Source organism: Camellia sinensis, chromosome 2 (genome assembly GCF_055761805.1).
Source record: "Camellia sinensis isolate YWXY chromosome 2, ASM5576180v1, whole genome shotgun sequence".
In the NCBI taxonomy this organism is placed as follows: domain Eukaryota; kingdom Viridiplantae; phylum Streptophyta; class Magnoliopsida; order Ericales; family Theaceae; genus Camellia; species Camellia sinensis.
Window position 1 is genome coordinate 94,330,076 of NC_138962.1, and position 15,233 is coordinate 94,345,308.

The following is a 15,233-nucleotide window of genomic DNA, read 5'->3' on the forward strand; positions in this document are numbered from 1 at the left end:
AATAATGATGAATAAGAAAGAAGCTACGAATGAGGAAGGTTGATGCTTTCCCTTCTAGCTTAATGTATGATGAATGAGAAAGAATTCAACAGCTTCAATGGAAGAAGCTACGAACTTGGAGCTTCAACATATGTGAAGTCTGGATGTGCATTGAGATGTTTTGAATTGGGTGTGATGTCTAAAATGGTAATTTCACTTAGGGATAAAATTGTAATAAAAATAAATATCATTAAGTGTGTGTATAGAGGGGATTTGGTGTGTGTAGATAGAAGCTCCTACAAAGTCCCCTTTATTAGTCAACCGTTTATTCTAAATACCAACTTTGCCCTTGTTGATATTTTTCCCAACAAAACTACTATTGTAAATATAATAGAGTACCAATATTATAATAATTTTCTATTACTAATTTGTCAAAGGCGGAAGAAAAAATAAATTTAGTGTATATCTAAAAGCAAAGCCGCATTGCATACAGTCAATATTTGTACCTAAGCAAATTGAAAGTCTTTGTTTATTGGTTTGGATTGTCTATAAAAGGCAAGCCCACATACTGATTGGGATATACAATATCCATCAGAAAGGAAAAGGAAGAAAGGATTCTTCTTTAGCCCCTTATTTCCTAGTATTCTCATTTGATCCTTTATTTCCTCTTCTATTGTGGCTCTTTCTTCTTTATTTTTTTTAGTTTTATAACACGTTATCAGCACGGGATTCTGACGAAGGAAAAGTGGAATCACAGACAAATAAGGTTGATGTGGTCTTTCTACAAAATGGTTGAGGTAAGTATAAATAAATTCTGAATAAACATTTTATAAGAGCGGTTCATGATAAGGTTATTTTTCTTAATATATTCACGTAACACTAAATATATTATTGTTGTGTTGAGTTCATAAATATGTCAAATCCTTCAAAATTAAAATTCATAGCTCTTGATATTTCAGGAAATTTATTTATCTTAGATCATTGATGTTGAGATCTACCTTGAGGTAATGAATCTTGGAGATAGCATTAAAAATGAAAATGAAGCATCCCTAAAGGATTGTGTAAAGACAATTATATTCATTCGCCAACATCTCCAAGACAAATTAAAATTGAGTACCTCACAATAACAGATTTACTTATTTTGTGAAATAATTTGAAGGAGAAATACGAGTATCAAAAGACTGTAATCCTCCCAAAAGCTCCCTATAATTGATCGTACCTGAAGTTGCAAAATTATGAATCAATTAGTGAATCTATAGAATATGTGTTAAAATTTTCACGTTGATAATATGGTACTGTAGTAGCAATATAAAGAGCGCCAATCTACAAAGTACTTTGAATTGATCTTATGTCTTCTTGTGGCTGAACAAACTAGCAACTTTTATTGAAAAATCATCAATCTCACCTTATTGGTTCTACTCCCTTCCCTGGAGTGAATGAGGTTGCATTTCGTGGTCATAGAAGAGGGAGAAGTCATGGCTTTGGATATGGCTGAAGTAAATTACAAAATCCATAGGGGACATGTGTTAGAAACATTTGAGCAAAAATATCATATCATTCCACCTGAAGTGGAATAATCCTAAGATATCACAAGAAAAAGGGAAAAGTTTACATAATAGAACCTCCCAAAAATGATGTATGTATATATGCACATATTCATGTTGCATATGCATGGCAAACAAATTTGTTGAAAAAGCGAGTGATTGCTGTACATAAATAATTAATATTCATCTTTTGACAGCTTCACTTGATAATTCACTAGTCATCATTATTCATAATTGTGCATTCTTTTTGGCAATTTTCTCAAAATACTATTTATCAACGGTATTTTACTATTGAAATCTTTTCTACTTGGAACGTATGTCTTCTAAGTAACAAGCCTCAATAAAAGAAAAAAGAAAAGATTATTGGTGATTAAAATATTCACACTAATATCTAAATACTATATTTGTTTTAGTTATATTTTTGGAATTTATATTTTCATGTTTGATCATATTTTGAAAATGATGATTAGTTGTCTATAGACATGAATTGTATTGATGTATTGACTAATTCTAAAACGTTTAGTAAAAATATTTATTTAGTAGACAGTATAAAGACACCTAAAATTCTTTGTAATGAAAAACATTTGATGATGACAAAAGCTAATGTAAAATCCCAAGTTTTGTAAACTTGATTGAAAGCTCTAGGAGCCAATATTATGATTGTCAAATGGAATCAAATTTGATATTGTTGAAGTATATTCTATCAGATATAGAAGACATCTGTTAAGTTTTAAACATATATGTCGTATTGATTATTGAAACCACAAATAAAGGTAAAGAAGAATATTTATCTATTACTTCTAGTGTTTCCAGCTAGAAGCTGGTCTCGAAAAAGTTCCTTGATATTCATATGGGTTGTAGAGGTGCTCGTGGTTCGGGTTTGGACAGTTCAGTTTAGACCAGCCCGCATATGTGCGGTTTGGAAAAAATTAAACCCGCAACCGCCCATAGTGCAGATTGCGATTTGTGCAGATAGGGTTTGCGGATGTGCGAGCAGTTGCGGGTGGTTTGCGAATTGGACTTGTTTCTTTAAAAATTTATTTTTAGGCCTTTGTTTTTTTTCCCGTTTTGTAAATATTTATTTTGGGCCCTTTTCCCCATATTTTCTAAAATGCTCAACATTAGTAATTAATGAATTAAAACTTATAAAATTAAAAACACAACAAAATCAATTCCTAACACAAGCAAATTATTCAAAATCTTAAACTTTTAAATAAAATCATAAATTAAGACAAGTACATCTTTCAAAATCTTAAACTAAATCATCAAAATCATTCACTACCCAACTATATAATTAAAATAAAATCATTCAAAATCCTAAACTTACCTAAAAGTAATTCTTCATTAACTTTTACATTCATCCAAAATGCAATAATAAAGAACAATAATATCTAGGATATGATGAATGAAATCAACGGTCCAAGTTAAAAAGAAAAAAAGAAAGAAAAAAGTGCAGGCGGGTTGAATTGTGTCTGCGAAACCACCCATTTGTATACGGATCGGTTCGGGTTAGGCGGGTTGTGCAGTTCGAATAACCCTATACCCAGCCCTAATGGGTTGTATTATATGGCAATAAAACAATTGAATCAAATGTTGAGATATACCAGAAGTGCTCCAACTTAATGCACCGGAAGTGTTATAATCCAAAAAGTTTTTCATGTTAGGGCATGCTTACCCTGAGCATCCGAGATCTAATTATTAAAAATTCAAATATGATATCCATTAAAGAACCAAAAGATTCTTTTACCAAGTGATTATCTATGCTCTCCTTATTAACTGGGAAAATTAATTATTAGACTATCTCATTTATATCAATATGAACTATTCGTTATTTCATGATTTTGATAGATACATTAACTAGATAGTCTCATTCGTAACGCAATTGTTAATGATTATTGCATACCTGTTGATATTAGTGTCAAGCATCCTACTGCCCATGTTTTTACTCAAAATGGTGTATTTTAATATTTAATTAAATGGTTTCAGTTGATTACTTAAAATTTGCTTATGAATAAATTATAAGTTTCAACATGGGGTCATGCTACACTGACTGTATACATGAGTACTCACCATTACAGCTTGTATTTGGTCAACCATCAAATATTATTCATTTAGAGTGTTTGGTTATGCTGTATATGTTCCTATTGCACTCCCTTAGCACAATATAATGGGTTTTTAACATAAACTTGGAGTTCATGTTAGTTTTGATTCTCCATCTATTATTAGATATCTTTAACTCTCAATATGCGATGGATTTAGAGCACGCTTTGTAGATTGTCATTTTCATGAAAAGGTCTTCCCATCATCAGAAGGAGAAAAGTCGCAGCCCGAAACTCGACATGAAATCACTTAAAATAATTCAATGTTATCTTATCTTGATTCTCGTGCTACTCAATGCGAACTAGAAGTTCAAAGGATTATTTATTGCCAAGTATAAGCAAATCAATTACTGGATGTCTACACTGACACTAAAAATATAATAAAATCCTATATTCGAACTGCTAATGCTTCAGCAAGAATTGATGTGAAGGACAATCTGCTAGTATAGCTGTAAATGTATCTAAGTCACGCTAGAAGAGTGGTAGACCTGTTAGTGCAAAAGACAAAGTTTCTTAAAAGAAGAAGACAATTGGTACTCCCAAAGAGACCATATCTAGCTCTCTTAAAGAGGCTATATCCGCTCTTCTAAAGAGGTGCTTCAGAAGAGACTATATCTAGCACTCTTGAAGAGGTTAAACCCATGAAAAATTCTTAGTGCTCTTAGAGAGGCTAGATCTACAAAACAAACTATTATAAATCTATCTAAGTCTCTTACTTATAACCCTCCTGAAGCAGAATCTCCTGAAGAGTTATCCCTTGAAGTAGAAACGATACCTGAAAATAATAAGATCTCAATACATTATATAAGTACATGAGATATTTGGGATATAAATCAAACTGTTGTCGATATGCTCAAGTGATAATCTAGTACATTTATTTGCTAAAGCACTACCGACCGGAATATTTAAGAAGCTGGTGCATAATATTGGGATGCATCATTATGCAGTATTGAGGGGGGGTCATCTATTTAAGCATATTTATAGTTGTACTCTTTTTTCTTTGTCTAAGGTTTTTTCCCACCAGGTTTTTCTTAGCAAGGTTTTAATGAGGTAATCTAAACAAATCATATACAAGAATATTATACTCGTTTTCTTTCACCAAAGGTTTTTTCCCACTAGATTTTCCTTGGTAAGGTTTTAACGAGACATATTCTTAGTCTATACTTATCTAGGGGAAGTATTGTAAATATAATGGATAAGTATCAATATTATAATAATTTCCCATTATTAATTTGTCAAAAGTGTATGGCGGTGGAAAAGATAAATTCAGTGTAAATCTAAAGGCGGAGCCACATTTCATACAGTCATTCTTTGTACCTAAGCAAATTGGAAGTCTTTGTTTATTGGTTTGGATTGCCTATAAAAGGCAAGCCCATATACTGATTGGGATATACAATATCCATCAGAAAGGAAAATAAAGAAAGGATTCTCCTTTGGCCCTTTATTTCCTAGTATTCTCCTTTGGTCCTTTATTTCCCATTCTATTTTGGCTCTTTCTTCTTTATTTTCTTTAGTTTTATAACAACTACGCTATTTTTGAAATCAAACAATCTCATTTTATTCTCGTTCAAAAAACAGTCTTATTTTATTATTGGCCAACAATTAAACACATCATTTCTTTTGTTCATGTTAATTACCTTCATCTGTAAGATCTCATCCATCTATCATCTTTTACCATAACACTAACACAACCTCCATAATTTTCGAAATCACTAGAGATATTTCAAATTTTAAACAAACCTTTGAAGGTGTATTTGCAATTTACTCGCTAAATATTCTACAGGTATCAGCTTAATATATTAGGTATAGGCACACATATAGTAGTGTTAAAGTGGCCAACAAATAGAGGGTTTTTGTAGCTTCTCGGGTTTTAAACTTGACTTGAAACATCATATATGGGTATACCGACGTTGAGTTTGGACCTTTAGTGTGATGGATTGTACTTTATAATTGTAATTGGGACCATGTTAATGTCTTTTGGTATCTAGTTATTCAACATTTTTGTTTCATGTGTAAGGATGAAAAATAGAGGCTTAGAACATTTTTGAAACAAGTGAGATTTGGCCACACAAGCAGCCAAGCTGGGCTTTCCTTTTACTAGAGCTTCACACGAGCGACCAAAGCCACTGCACAAATGACCAAACTCTACAGGCTGTGATGTGGCATCCCATCAGCCTAGTATTTTGAACATTTTCCTTATTTTATGCAGAGAACATAACCCCTTCTCCTTTTTTACTATCTTTGTCTCTCTATATATCTATCGTCCCTTTAAACTGTCTCTCCACCATAACTACACAACTTTAACCTTCTATTTAGAGCCTTTAGAGTTGGAATCAATCTTTGCCCCGAGTATTAACATTGTAGAGCTTGACGAGGGCTTTGAGATCATCCAAGCCAAAATTCGATTCGGACGTTTTCAAGAGATTTTGTTTATTTTCAAAAAGTAGGGTTTTCTTGTACTTATTTAACATGGATTTACATGAGTATATGTGGTAATTTTGGTATACTCCATCGGGAAATTTGTAGAGATATTTGTGAAAACTCATATTAGAAGCTAGGGTTTGAGATTGAATTTGGTATTCTCTATAATTTTCTTATTAAACCTATTTTTCTTGTATCAAATAGCATGTTGGTATTTGAATTTGAGAAAGTCTCAATTTTTGTAAACCCTAATTTGTGAAATGGTATGAATTGTAGGGATTGTACTCTACCTTGAAATTGAGACATGAGTATTATGAAATTGCATAATGTTAGAGATTGCATTGTTGGGCATTGGTGGAGAATGACATTGTTGTAGAGATTGACATCTTAGAATAAACTAAAACCTATTTTATAATTGTGTATGCGAATTGGTATATTTACCGGATGAAAACCCGTTATTGAACGGCGGTGTGCTGAACACATTTTCAATATGATTAAGTAATGGCATAAGTTGCCCTATTTACGATTTATATATCATGGATCTAAATTGATTGGTATGGCGAATACGGATAATGTATAGAGATAATGGTTAATGTGGTGAGAGAGACCTTTGAGAGTTTTGTACTTCTAGAAGTTTGACTTTGTCTTTGACTATTTGGCCCATTGATCGGGGTTCGTCTTGGCTTCTTTATTCTTGGCACTTTGACTTATGTTCACTTGACTGCATTTTGTACCTTTGGAGCTTTTAAGCGAAATAAAATGCTTAGGGGCTCTATGATCAAGGTTTTTTGCATTTTTCCTGCCTTTGAATTTTGGATAGGAATTTTGAATTTCAAACCTTAACTTTTCACCTACATTCATAAAAAGTTTTTATTAATTTTAACACACATAACCCAAGGGTTGTAGCAACTTACTAAGGGCTTGAGGCATAAGCCTTGAGGTTCCAGGTTTCACTCTCCCCGAATAACAGTAGATATGATTGGTAAGATGAACCTTCCAGGCCTAGGCGAACCGTACCCAGTATTAGGAGTATGGATTCGAATCCCCACCTGTGTGCGAGTCCACGACTTACCACTACATAGTTAAATGACCCTACTATGTAGCACCATCTAAGGGTGTCCTTTAAGGCCTCGGCTTCTTAGGGTCTAATCCTAGAGGTCACCCATCTGTGGTTAAACCTTTAATTTTAACACACAATAACATGATATGTCAATTTTTAATTTGTCACAAAATCATATAATGTCTAAGTCCTTTATTATGCCATTGTAGGTGAGTTTGGAATTTTAAATTATAAGTCTCTAGAATTCCTCATATTAGTTTTGGGTTGGAAACCCGAAACTAGCATTTTTGGTATGTAGAACAAGTCTTAATTTATTCATGGAAAATGTTATGGTGTGCACTCCTTTAGGGGTGCGTATATCATATGCACCCTACCATGAAATGTGTAACTTGCCACAAATTGGCTTAACAAAAAATGGCGTAACCAAGTTACGAACTTTTACAACATCAATCACAAATTATGGACATTTTATTATGCCAATTTGTGGCGAAATTACGCATTTTGTAGTTGATGTTACATAATTTTATAGTAAAGTTACACATTTTGTGGTAGGGGTGCGTAGAGTATGCATCCCTAAGTGGGTGCACACCGTAGGAGAACCCTTTATTCATACATTTTCAAAGTGTGTGAACAAAATCACACATATTAATTGGTCTAAAATAGTGAGTCCACAATTTTACGTTGGTCGATATACTTTTTGAATATGTTATCTATTATTTTAGACCAATCAAATATGTTTTGCACACATGATTTGTGTGAACAAATTCATTTTCACTTAGAACATACCAAACAACCCATGCACAGTAGAATGTAGAAATACATAAACAATAATAAAAGTGCAATATATATATAGCATATGACAAAAAACATAGGGTTTTACAAACAAATATCCTATAGGTACAAGAAAAAATAAAAAATTATAGAACTCATGGCACTTTTCATTAATTCCATAATGCTTCTCACTTTTTCTAAAACTTCTTTTAACCTTTTTACCATTTTCAAAATACTTGTTGCACTCAACATTGAACAACCCCTGTGACGCTTATTAGCATTTGCCAAAAACATAAAACAAAAAAATTATCTATGAACTTCATAAAGACTAAAAAGCTACTCAAGCCAGATCATGAGCCATCTTAACATATAGAGCAACAATTTGAACTTGTACCAACTGTAAAATCCAATCTAGCGGTGGTGATGCCTGTTGGAAATTTTGATTTTATAAGCTTATTTTGGGCAAACATTAAGCCCAAATTTAAGTGGGGCCCACACGTCTTTTGGAGTGGGTTCAAGTGGTGACGTGTTCCTTGCCACATGGCAAGTCATGCAGTGAAGACGGTTCATCCAAACTATTTATGGGTGAATGAGAAGTTGACGTCGTTTTCGGTTTTGTGAAATGGGAAGTTGAAGAGTCAAATATGAGTTACTTTGTTTTGGTTATCCAACATAGAAATAATAAGAGAGCTTGTATGAGTATATAAGCTCTAGATTGATATACTTGGAGGGGCACTCCAAGTTTTGTAAGGAGGGGAGTTATGGACAAAGTGGGCTTGACCTAATTCTATCACATGCGCACGTGCCACCACTGCCAACTGGCCAGCTAGGTCGGGTCCTAACTTTAATTTTTTGGAAAAAATTTGTTTGAATTTTTTCAAATTCTTGTGGGAAAATTTTAATTCCTAACAAATTAATTCAAAATTTTGCGCCAAAAATTCGAATTTGAATTTGCTTTGAACTAGTGCCTTCTCTAGTTGTCTTCCTTCACTTTTCCAGCGATTCAAATTCGTACTAGTTCAGAGGGTTTTTCTATCCTTCCGAACAGGCAGCATTGTGCCTATAAATAGATGATTCTCCAACAAGTTCATTCATGCAATTCATTCCCCTTTTTCTTTTTTTCATGCATCTGTTCTTCATACTAGTTTATAGAAGTTTTCGAGAGTGCAGAACTCAGGTTCTGGTTCGCAAGACTAATTATTTGTAGTGCTACTACAATCTGTGAAAGTGATCATTGTATCTTGAGAGATAGACACCGATAATCCATGAGCACCTGTGCAGTGGTGAATCTATTTTAAGGACAGAGTGTCACGCACTAGACTTGATTTTGATTTTTCTGTTCTAATTTTTTAGCACCAGAGCTTCGTGTAAGTAATTTATTTATTTATTTTTTAGTGTTTATTTGTTACACAGAAGATTGTTTCAACAATCTTAAGACAGATTTGCGTTATTCTGTTTATATAGAATTTTTCGTTTGTTTGCTTTTCAAATTTTTTTAATTACAAAAAATTATTTTCTTTGTGAAGTTTGTCAGAAATTAATTGTGAATTTTCAGAAATAATATTCTGGGTTTTCATTAATTAAAATTATGATTTTCATTATTTTAATTTTTGAATTTTACAGAAATAATATTCTGTGTGGAATTAATTTGATTAAATAAAAAGTTTATTTTCAAATTAATTTGAAATAAAAAGTATAATTTTGTTTCTTTTATTTTTTACAAAACTTTATTTTGTACTTTTGGTTTAATTTTCTATGTAGTATAAAATTCTGATTATAATTATTTTTTATAATTTAGAATTCAATGGCTACTGAAACTGCTTAAACCTCTAATCTGACCGGTGTTGAGACTGGCCCAATCTCTCCTTCTATTGTGACAGTCCCAGTGAATCACGGGGAAAAGCCAAAAAAATTTCTAAGAACTGGCTTTAAAAGATGGCAACAGAAATGTTGTTCTATCTTACTACATTAAATCTGGTGTGTTTCCTTTGTAAGGATGCTCCTATTCTGAAAGAGGATGAAGCTCGATGCTTGGAAGCATGCGAATTTCTTTTGCCGCAATTATATCTTGAATGGGCTTGATAATACATTGTACACTATTTATAGACCTATCAAGATGACAAAGGAATTATGGGAGTCATTGGAGAAAAAATACAAAACAAAAGATGTTGGCTCGAAGAAATTCGTGGTGGGCAAATTTCTAGATTTTGTGATGGTTGATTCGAAGACTGTGATCAGCCAAGTTCAGGATCTCCAACTTATCCTGTATGACATCCATGAAGAAGATGTGTCACTAAGTAAGTCCTTTCAAGTCGCTGCCCTAATTGAAAAATGACTACAAGGATGGAAAGAATTCAAGAACTATCTCAAGCACAAAAGCAAAGAAATGACTTTGGAAGAATTAATTGTGCAACTGAGAATTGAGGAAGACAACCGGACTTCTGAGAAGAGGGTTGGAAAGCATCCTATGGAGTCAAAGGCAAATGTGGTGGAACATGCACCAAAAGCAAAGAAATGGAAATTTACCAAAGAAAGTTCCTCACAAGGCTCTAAAGGAGGGGACACCAAGAAATTCAAGTTTAATGGCAAATGCTACATCTGTTACGAAGAGGGACACCGGACCAAAGATTGTCCTAGCAAGCGCAAAGGTAAAGAAAGTTCAAGTAAGAAATCTGCTTAAGCTAATGTCATTGAAGTGGACAGAATCTCGAATGTTGTTGATGACATAAATCTTTCAGCCGCTGTCTCCGAGGTTAATCTTGTCGAAAATCTCAAAGAATGATGGGTGGACACTAGAGCCACTCATCACATCTGTGCCAACAAAAAGATGTTCTTCTCTTATTTAGTGGTGGACAATGGAGAACAATTATTCATGGGAAACTCCTCAACTTCTGAAGTCGAATGACAAGGAAAGATTATTCTGAAGATGACATCTGGAAAGGAATTCACCCTCAACAATGTGCTGCATGTACCAGACATTCACAAGAATCTTGTTTCCGGATCTTTGTTGAGCAAGAATGGGTTTAGGCTAATTTTTTAGAGTGACAAATTTGTACTTACCAAAACGGGATGTATGTAGGAAAATGTTACATGAATGATGGCCTTTTCAAAATGAATGTAATGACTATTGTATCTTCTATGGTTAATAAAAATATATCTTCTTCTTACTCGCTTGAGTCTTCTAATTTATTATGACATGTTAATTATGGATCTTTGCGTAGATTAATTAATATGGAATATTTACCTAAATTTGAAATTGATCCAAATCATAAATGTGAAATTTGTGTTGAGGCAAAATTAACTAAAACCCCTTTTCATTTAATTGAAAAAAGTACTGAACCATTTGAATTAATTGATAATGACATTTGTGATTTTAAATCAATTCAAACTAGAGGTGAGAAAAAATATTTTATCACTTTTATAGATGACTGTACTAGATATAATTATGTTTATTTAATTTGAACGAAGGATGAAGCTTTGGAAACTTTCATTCAATATAAGAATGAAGTTGAAAATCAGCTTGGCAAGAAAATTAAAATTCTAAGAAATGATAGAGGTAGTGAATATGAATCACCTTTTGGTGATTTTTGTAAAGAACGTGGAATAATTCATCAACCACGGCTCCTTACTCACCTCAGCAAAATGAAATTGTTGAAAGGAAAAATATGACTTTAAAAGAAATGATGAATACCATGTTAATAAGTTCTAGATTACCTCAAAACGTGTGGGGGGAGTAATACTTTCTGCTAATTATATTCTTAATAAAGTACCTCGAAAGAAAGTGAATCAAACACCATATGAATTGTGGCATTAAAAAGTATCATCCTACAAATACTTAAAAGTGTAGGGGTGTTTGGCTAAAGTGGCTATTCCTAGTCCTAAAAAGACTAAGATAGGTCCGAAAACCGTTGATTGCATATTCATCTGTTATGCCAAGAATAGTAATGCATATCGGTTTTTTATTCATAAGTCAGAACACTCAGAAATACATGTAAATACTATTATTGAATCTAGGAATATATCGTTCTTTGAATATGTGTTTCCTAATAAAACTAGACAAGAGACTAGTACTAACAAAAGATTTTATGATGCTAGTGCGAGTTATGATCAAGAACAAGATCAAGTACAAAAGTGAGAGATAGATTGTCACGACCCAAACCCACCCCTATAGGTTTAACGCCGTAATCGGCCAGTAATCCTTGGATTACCAAAGGCCTCTTAACAGAATGACATATAGTTAGGGGCTACAGAAGCAAATATACAAAATATACATATTCCATTGAGTTGTGAAAACATATACGGGACAGATAATTTAGAAAGAAACCTTTTATAAACTTACGAGTGATGTCAAAAGGTACAGTATTTACACGTCACGTCACTCCATGAACATATTATCAGAGATCTTGCCCGAAAATCAAAAGAAACAAAGTCTAGTACATTCGCAAAAACAGTCACTAAACTTGACTTAATTCGGAACCTCCTCAAGAGGCACAAAGGTTGGCTGACAAAAACTGAGACGCCAGGTCCTCAAGCCTGAGTCTGGTCACGTGCCTGATCTCCTACATACATAATATAAATAGTGAATAGAAGACTAGTGAATAATAACGGAGTAAAGGATTTAATGAATAAAGTTCATACCATATTCAGAAATCAGATACATATTCGTATTCAGATCATATACAGAAATTAGAGTTTACGCTTAATCATACATGGTACATCCATTAGCGCTAACAGAGCAAATACAGAACAGATGCAGAACATATGGTGGTTATGAGTAACCAACTCTATAAAGAAACCTCCAGATCTAGGTAACAAATAGATATATTAAGCTCCATGATAGAGCCCTCGATACGGGTAACAGATTGCAGACATATTAAGTTCCATGATGGAACCTCCGATACTGGGTAACAGCTAACAGATATCACATGATGCTAAGGATACCACGAATATATTTTTAGAAATTGGACAATCATTTATTGTACAGAACATGTCATTTAGAAAACAGATCTTATTTTATCATACAGAAAATAAATAAAGTTGAATATAACTTTACTAAGTTATTACTCACAGATGGCTTCGGGTGCAGACAGACAGAGCAGACTAATCAAACGGTTTACGGCACGTGACCTACATTAACACATAACAAATACACAATTGAAACTCACATTGGAATATATTTAACTCATTACGTTCCGTTCTTAGTGTGTTCCTACACGTTACCCTCATTATCATGCCTTAAACTTAGCCTAGGAATGCCTAGGATGGAATGAGGATATAAAAATGCATTTGAAAACACTTGACTTGACCGAATTTTCTAAAAAGAGGGTCCCCGCTCGAGCGTAGCTTCCTTCACTCGAGCGGATATGCAAAATGTGAGGGGACGCTTGAGCACAACTTCCTCAGCCCGAGCGTTCTGCAAACTTTGAAAAAGTACTGATTATGCGATTTTCACGCTCGACGGATGCGCGATGGTCGCTCAAGCTTAAGACCCATGTCCCCGCTCGAACGCAACTCTTGATGCTCAAGCGGTCTACAAATACATGGAACTTCTGGGAGCATGTATTTCACACTCAAGCGAACTTTCGGTTGCTCGATCGGAGATGCAAACACAAAGGTGGCCGCTCGAGCGCAGGATCTGACGCTTGAGCGGAGAGGTTGAATTCTAGAATTTCTAGATTCACCTCCAAGCTCCCAAATTCAACTTCAAAGCGACAATTTAGTTCTTTTGGGCCAAAAATTTAAAGAAACATGTAGAAACTTGTATAACAATATGAAATGAAGATCAATTCACAAAATCAAAGCCCAAAACCAAATCAATTCTTCAAAACAAAGCTTCAAATTTTGTATATACAACATGCATGCAATGATATAAGATATTGTCTTTCAAAGTATGAGTAATTTGGGATTGTAAGTGCAAAACTATGGTGAGCTTTCAATATTTAACAAAGATGTCCTATTGCATGTATGATTGATTGTAAATTAAACTCAAAATTCATGAATTATGCATGCATGCATGAATTAATCTTTCATTCTACACTCTTAATTTAATTCCCATGCTTAATCTTCTAATTGTCTTGAATTCTTGCACTAAGTAATTTAAATTCATGTTGAAGGAGTTGAATTTCCTACCTTAAGCCTTGAGCTAGCAAAAGTTAGAGTCAATCTTCCCTTCAAGGTTGAGTAATTCTTGATTTTCCCTCTAAATTTCCTACAATTCACTCTAAATTGTTGAAGTTCCTCTCCCAACTCTTACACTCTCTCCTCTCTCACGTTTGAGTCAAAGATGAGGAAAATGAACATATGTATAATAGCCTTAAGTCAACAATTTGCCTTATATAGGCTTGGGTAAAAGTGTAATTATTTATTGATCAAACTAATCAAGTAGACATTAATTTATTTTAATTTAATCGTTCCAAATCGAAATTCAATTAAACCTACCATAAGATTCTAAAAATTCTAACTAACACATAAATCAAGTCAATTTCTGGATCGGGTGCTGATAAGGCCTTCAATTCGCAAACCAAAACGAAAACATGAACAAATCTTTTTACGTTAAACAGATATAAACACAAATAAGGCAATATATGATGCAAAATTCCACTTTAATTACTCATTAGGCATAATTAAACATGGATTAACGTTAATCATGGGTCGAGGTTGTTACAGTCTTCCCCCCTTAAAGAGTTTGGTCCTCCAAACTCGAATTACCTTCATTTTGAAAGAATACCAGGTCCAAAGGGAACAGTTCAAGGTATCTTTTCATCATGACTTCTTCTGTTTCCCAAGTTGCATAGGTTCCTACGTGATTCTGCCAATTGACCTTCACTAACAGAATTTCCTTGTTCCTCAATCTTTTGATTCGGCGGTTCACAATTTGCATTGGCCTCTCCTCGTATGTATAATCATCATTCAGAAGCACATGAGTCAGCTCAATCACATGTAGCTGATCTCTTAAATACTCTCGAAGCATAGATATGTGAAAAACGTTGTGCATATGCTCCATGATCGGAGGTAAGGCTACTAGGTATGTTACTGAATTGATCTTTTCAAGAATTTCATATGGTCTGATGCATCTCAGTGCCAACTTGCCTTTCACTCCAAGCCGCGTTTTCCCTTTCATTGGAGTCACCTTTATGAACACGTGATCCCCGACTTCATATTCTCTATCTCGCCTTCGGACATCTGCATAGCTTTTTTGGCGGCTTTATGCAGTTTTCAACCTTTGTTGAATTAATTTCACATTTTCAGTTGTTTCTTATACAAGTTCTGGTCCCAACAATGGTCTGTCACCTACTTCAACCCAACAGATAGGAGAACGACATTTTCTTCCATATAGAGCTTCATAAGGAGCCATCCCAA

General features: G+C 33.8%; 1 protein-coding gene across 1 annotated transcript; it reads right to left on the reverse strand.

The window, feature by feature from the left end:
- Nucleotides 1–12,401: 12,401 nt before the first annotated feature.
- Nucleotides 12,402–14,994, reverse strand: LOC145815722 (uncharacterized). Its single transcript, XM_082912243.1, has 2 exons — nucleotides 14,583–14,994; nucleotides 12,402–12,433 (listed from the first exon to the last, which is right to left on the reverse strand). The coding sequence occupies exons 1-2, from the start codon at nucleotides 14,992–14,994 to the stop codon at nucleotides 12,402–12,404; spliced, it is 444 nt and encodes a 147-aa protein (XP_082768369.1).
- Nucleotides 14,995–15,233: the final 239 nt, after the last annotated feature.

Bases quoted from the DNA above. Each gene is read 5' to 3' on its own strand.
- LOC145815722 (XM_082912243.1), bottom strand. From the start codon at position 14,994: ATGAAAGGGAAAACGCGGCTTGGAGTGAAAGGCAAGTTGGCACTGAGA. The intron at 12,434-14,582 runs GTAATTCGAGTT...TTATGTATGTAG, and splicing joins GGTATTCTTTCAAAATGAAG to GAGATCAGGCACGTGACCAG.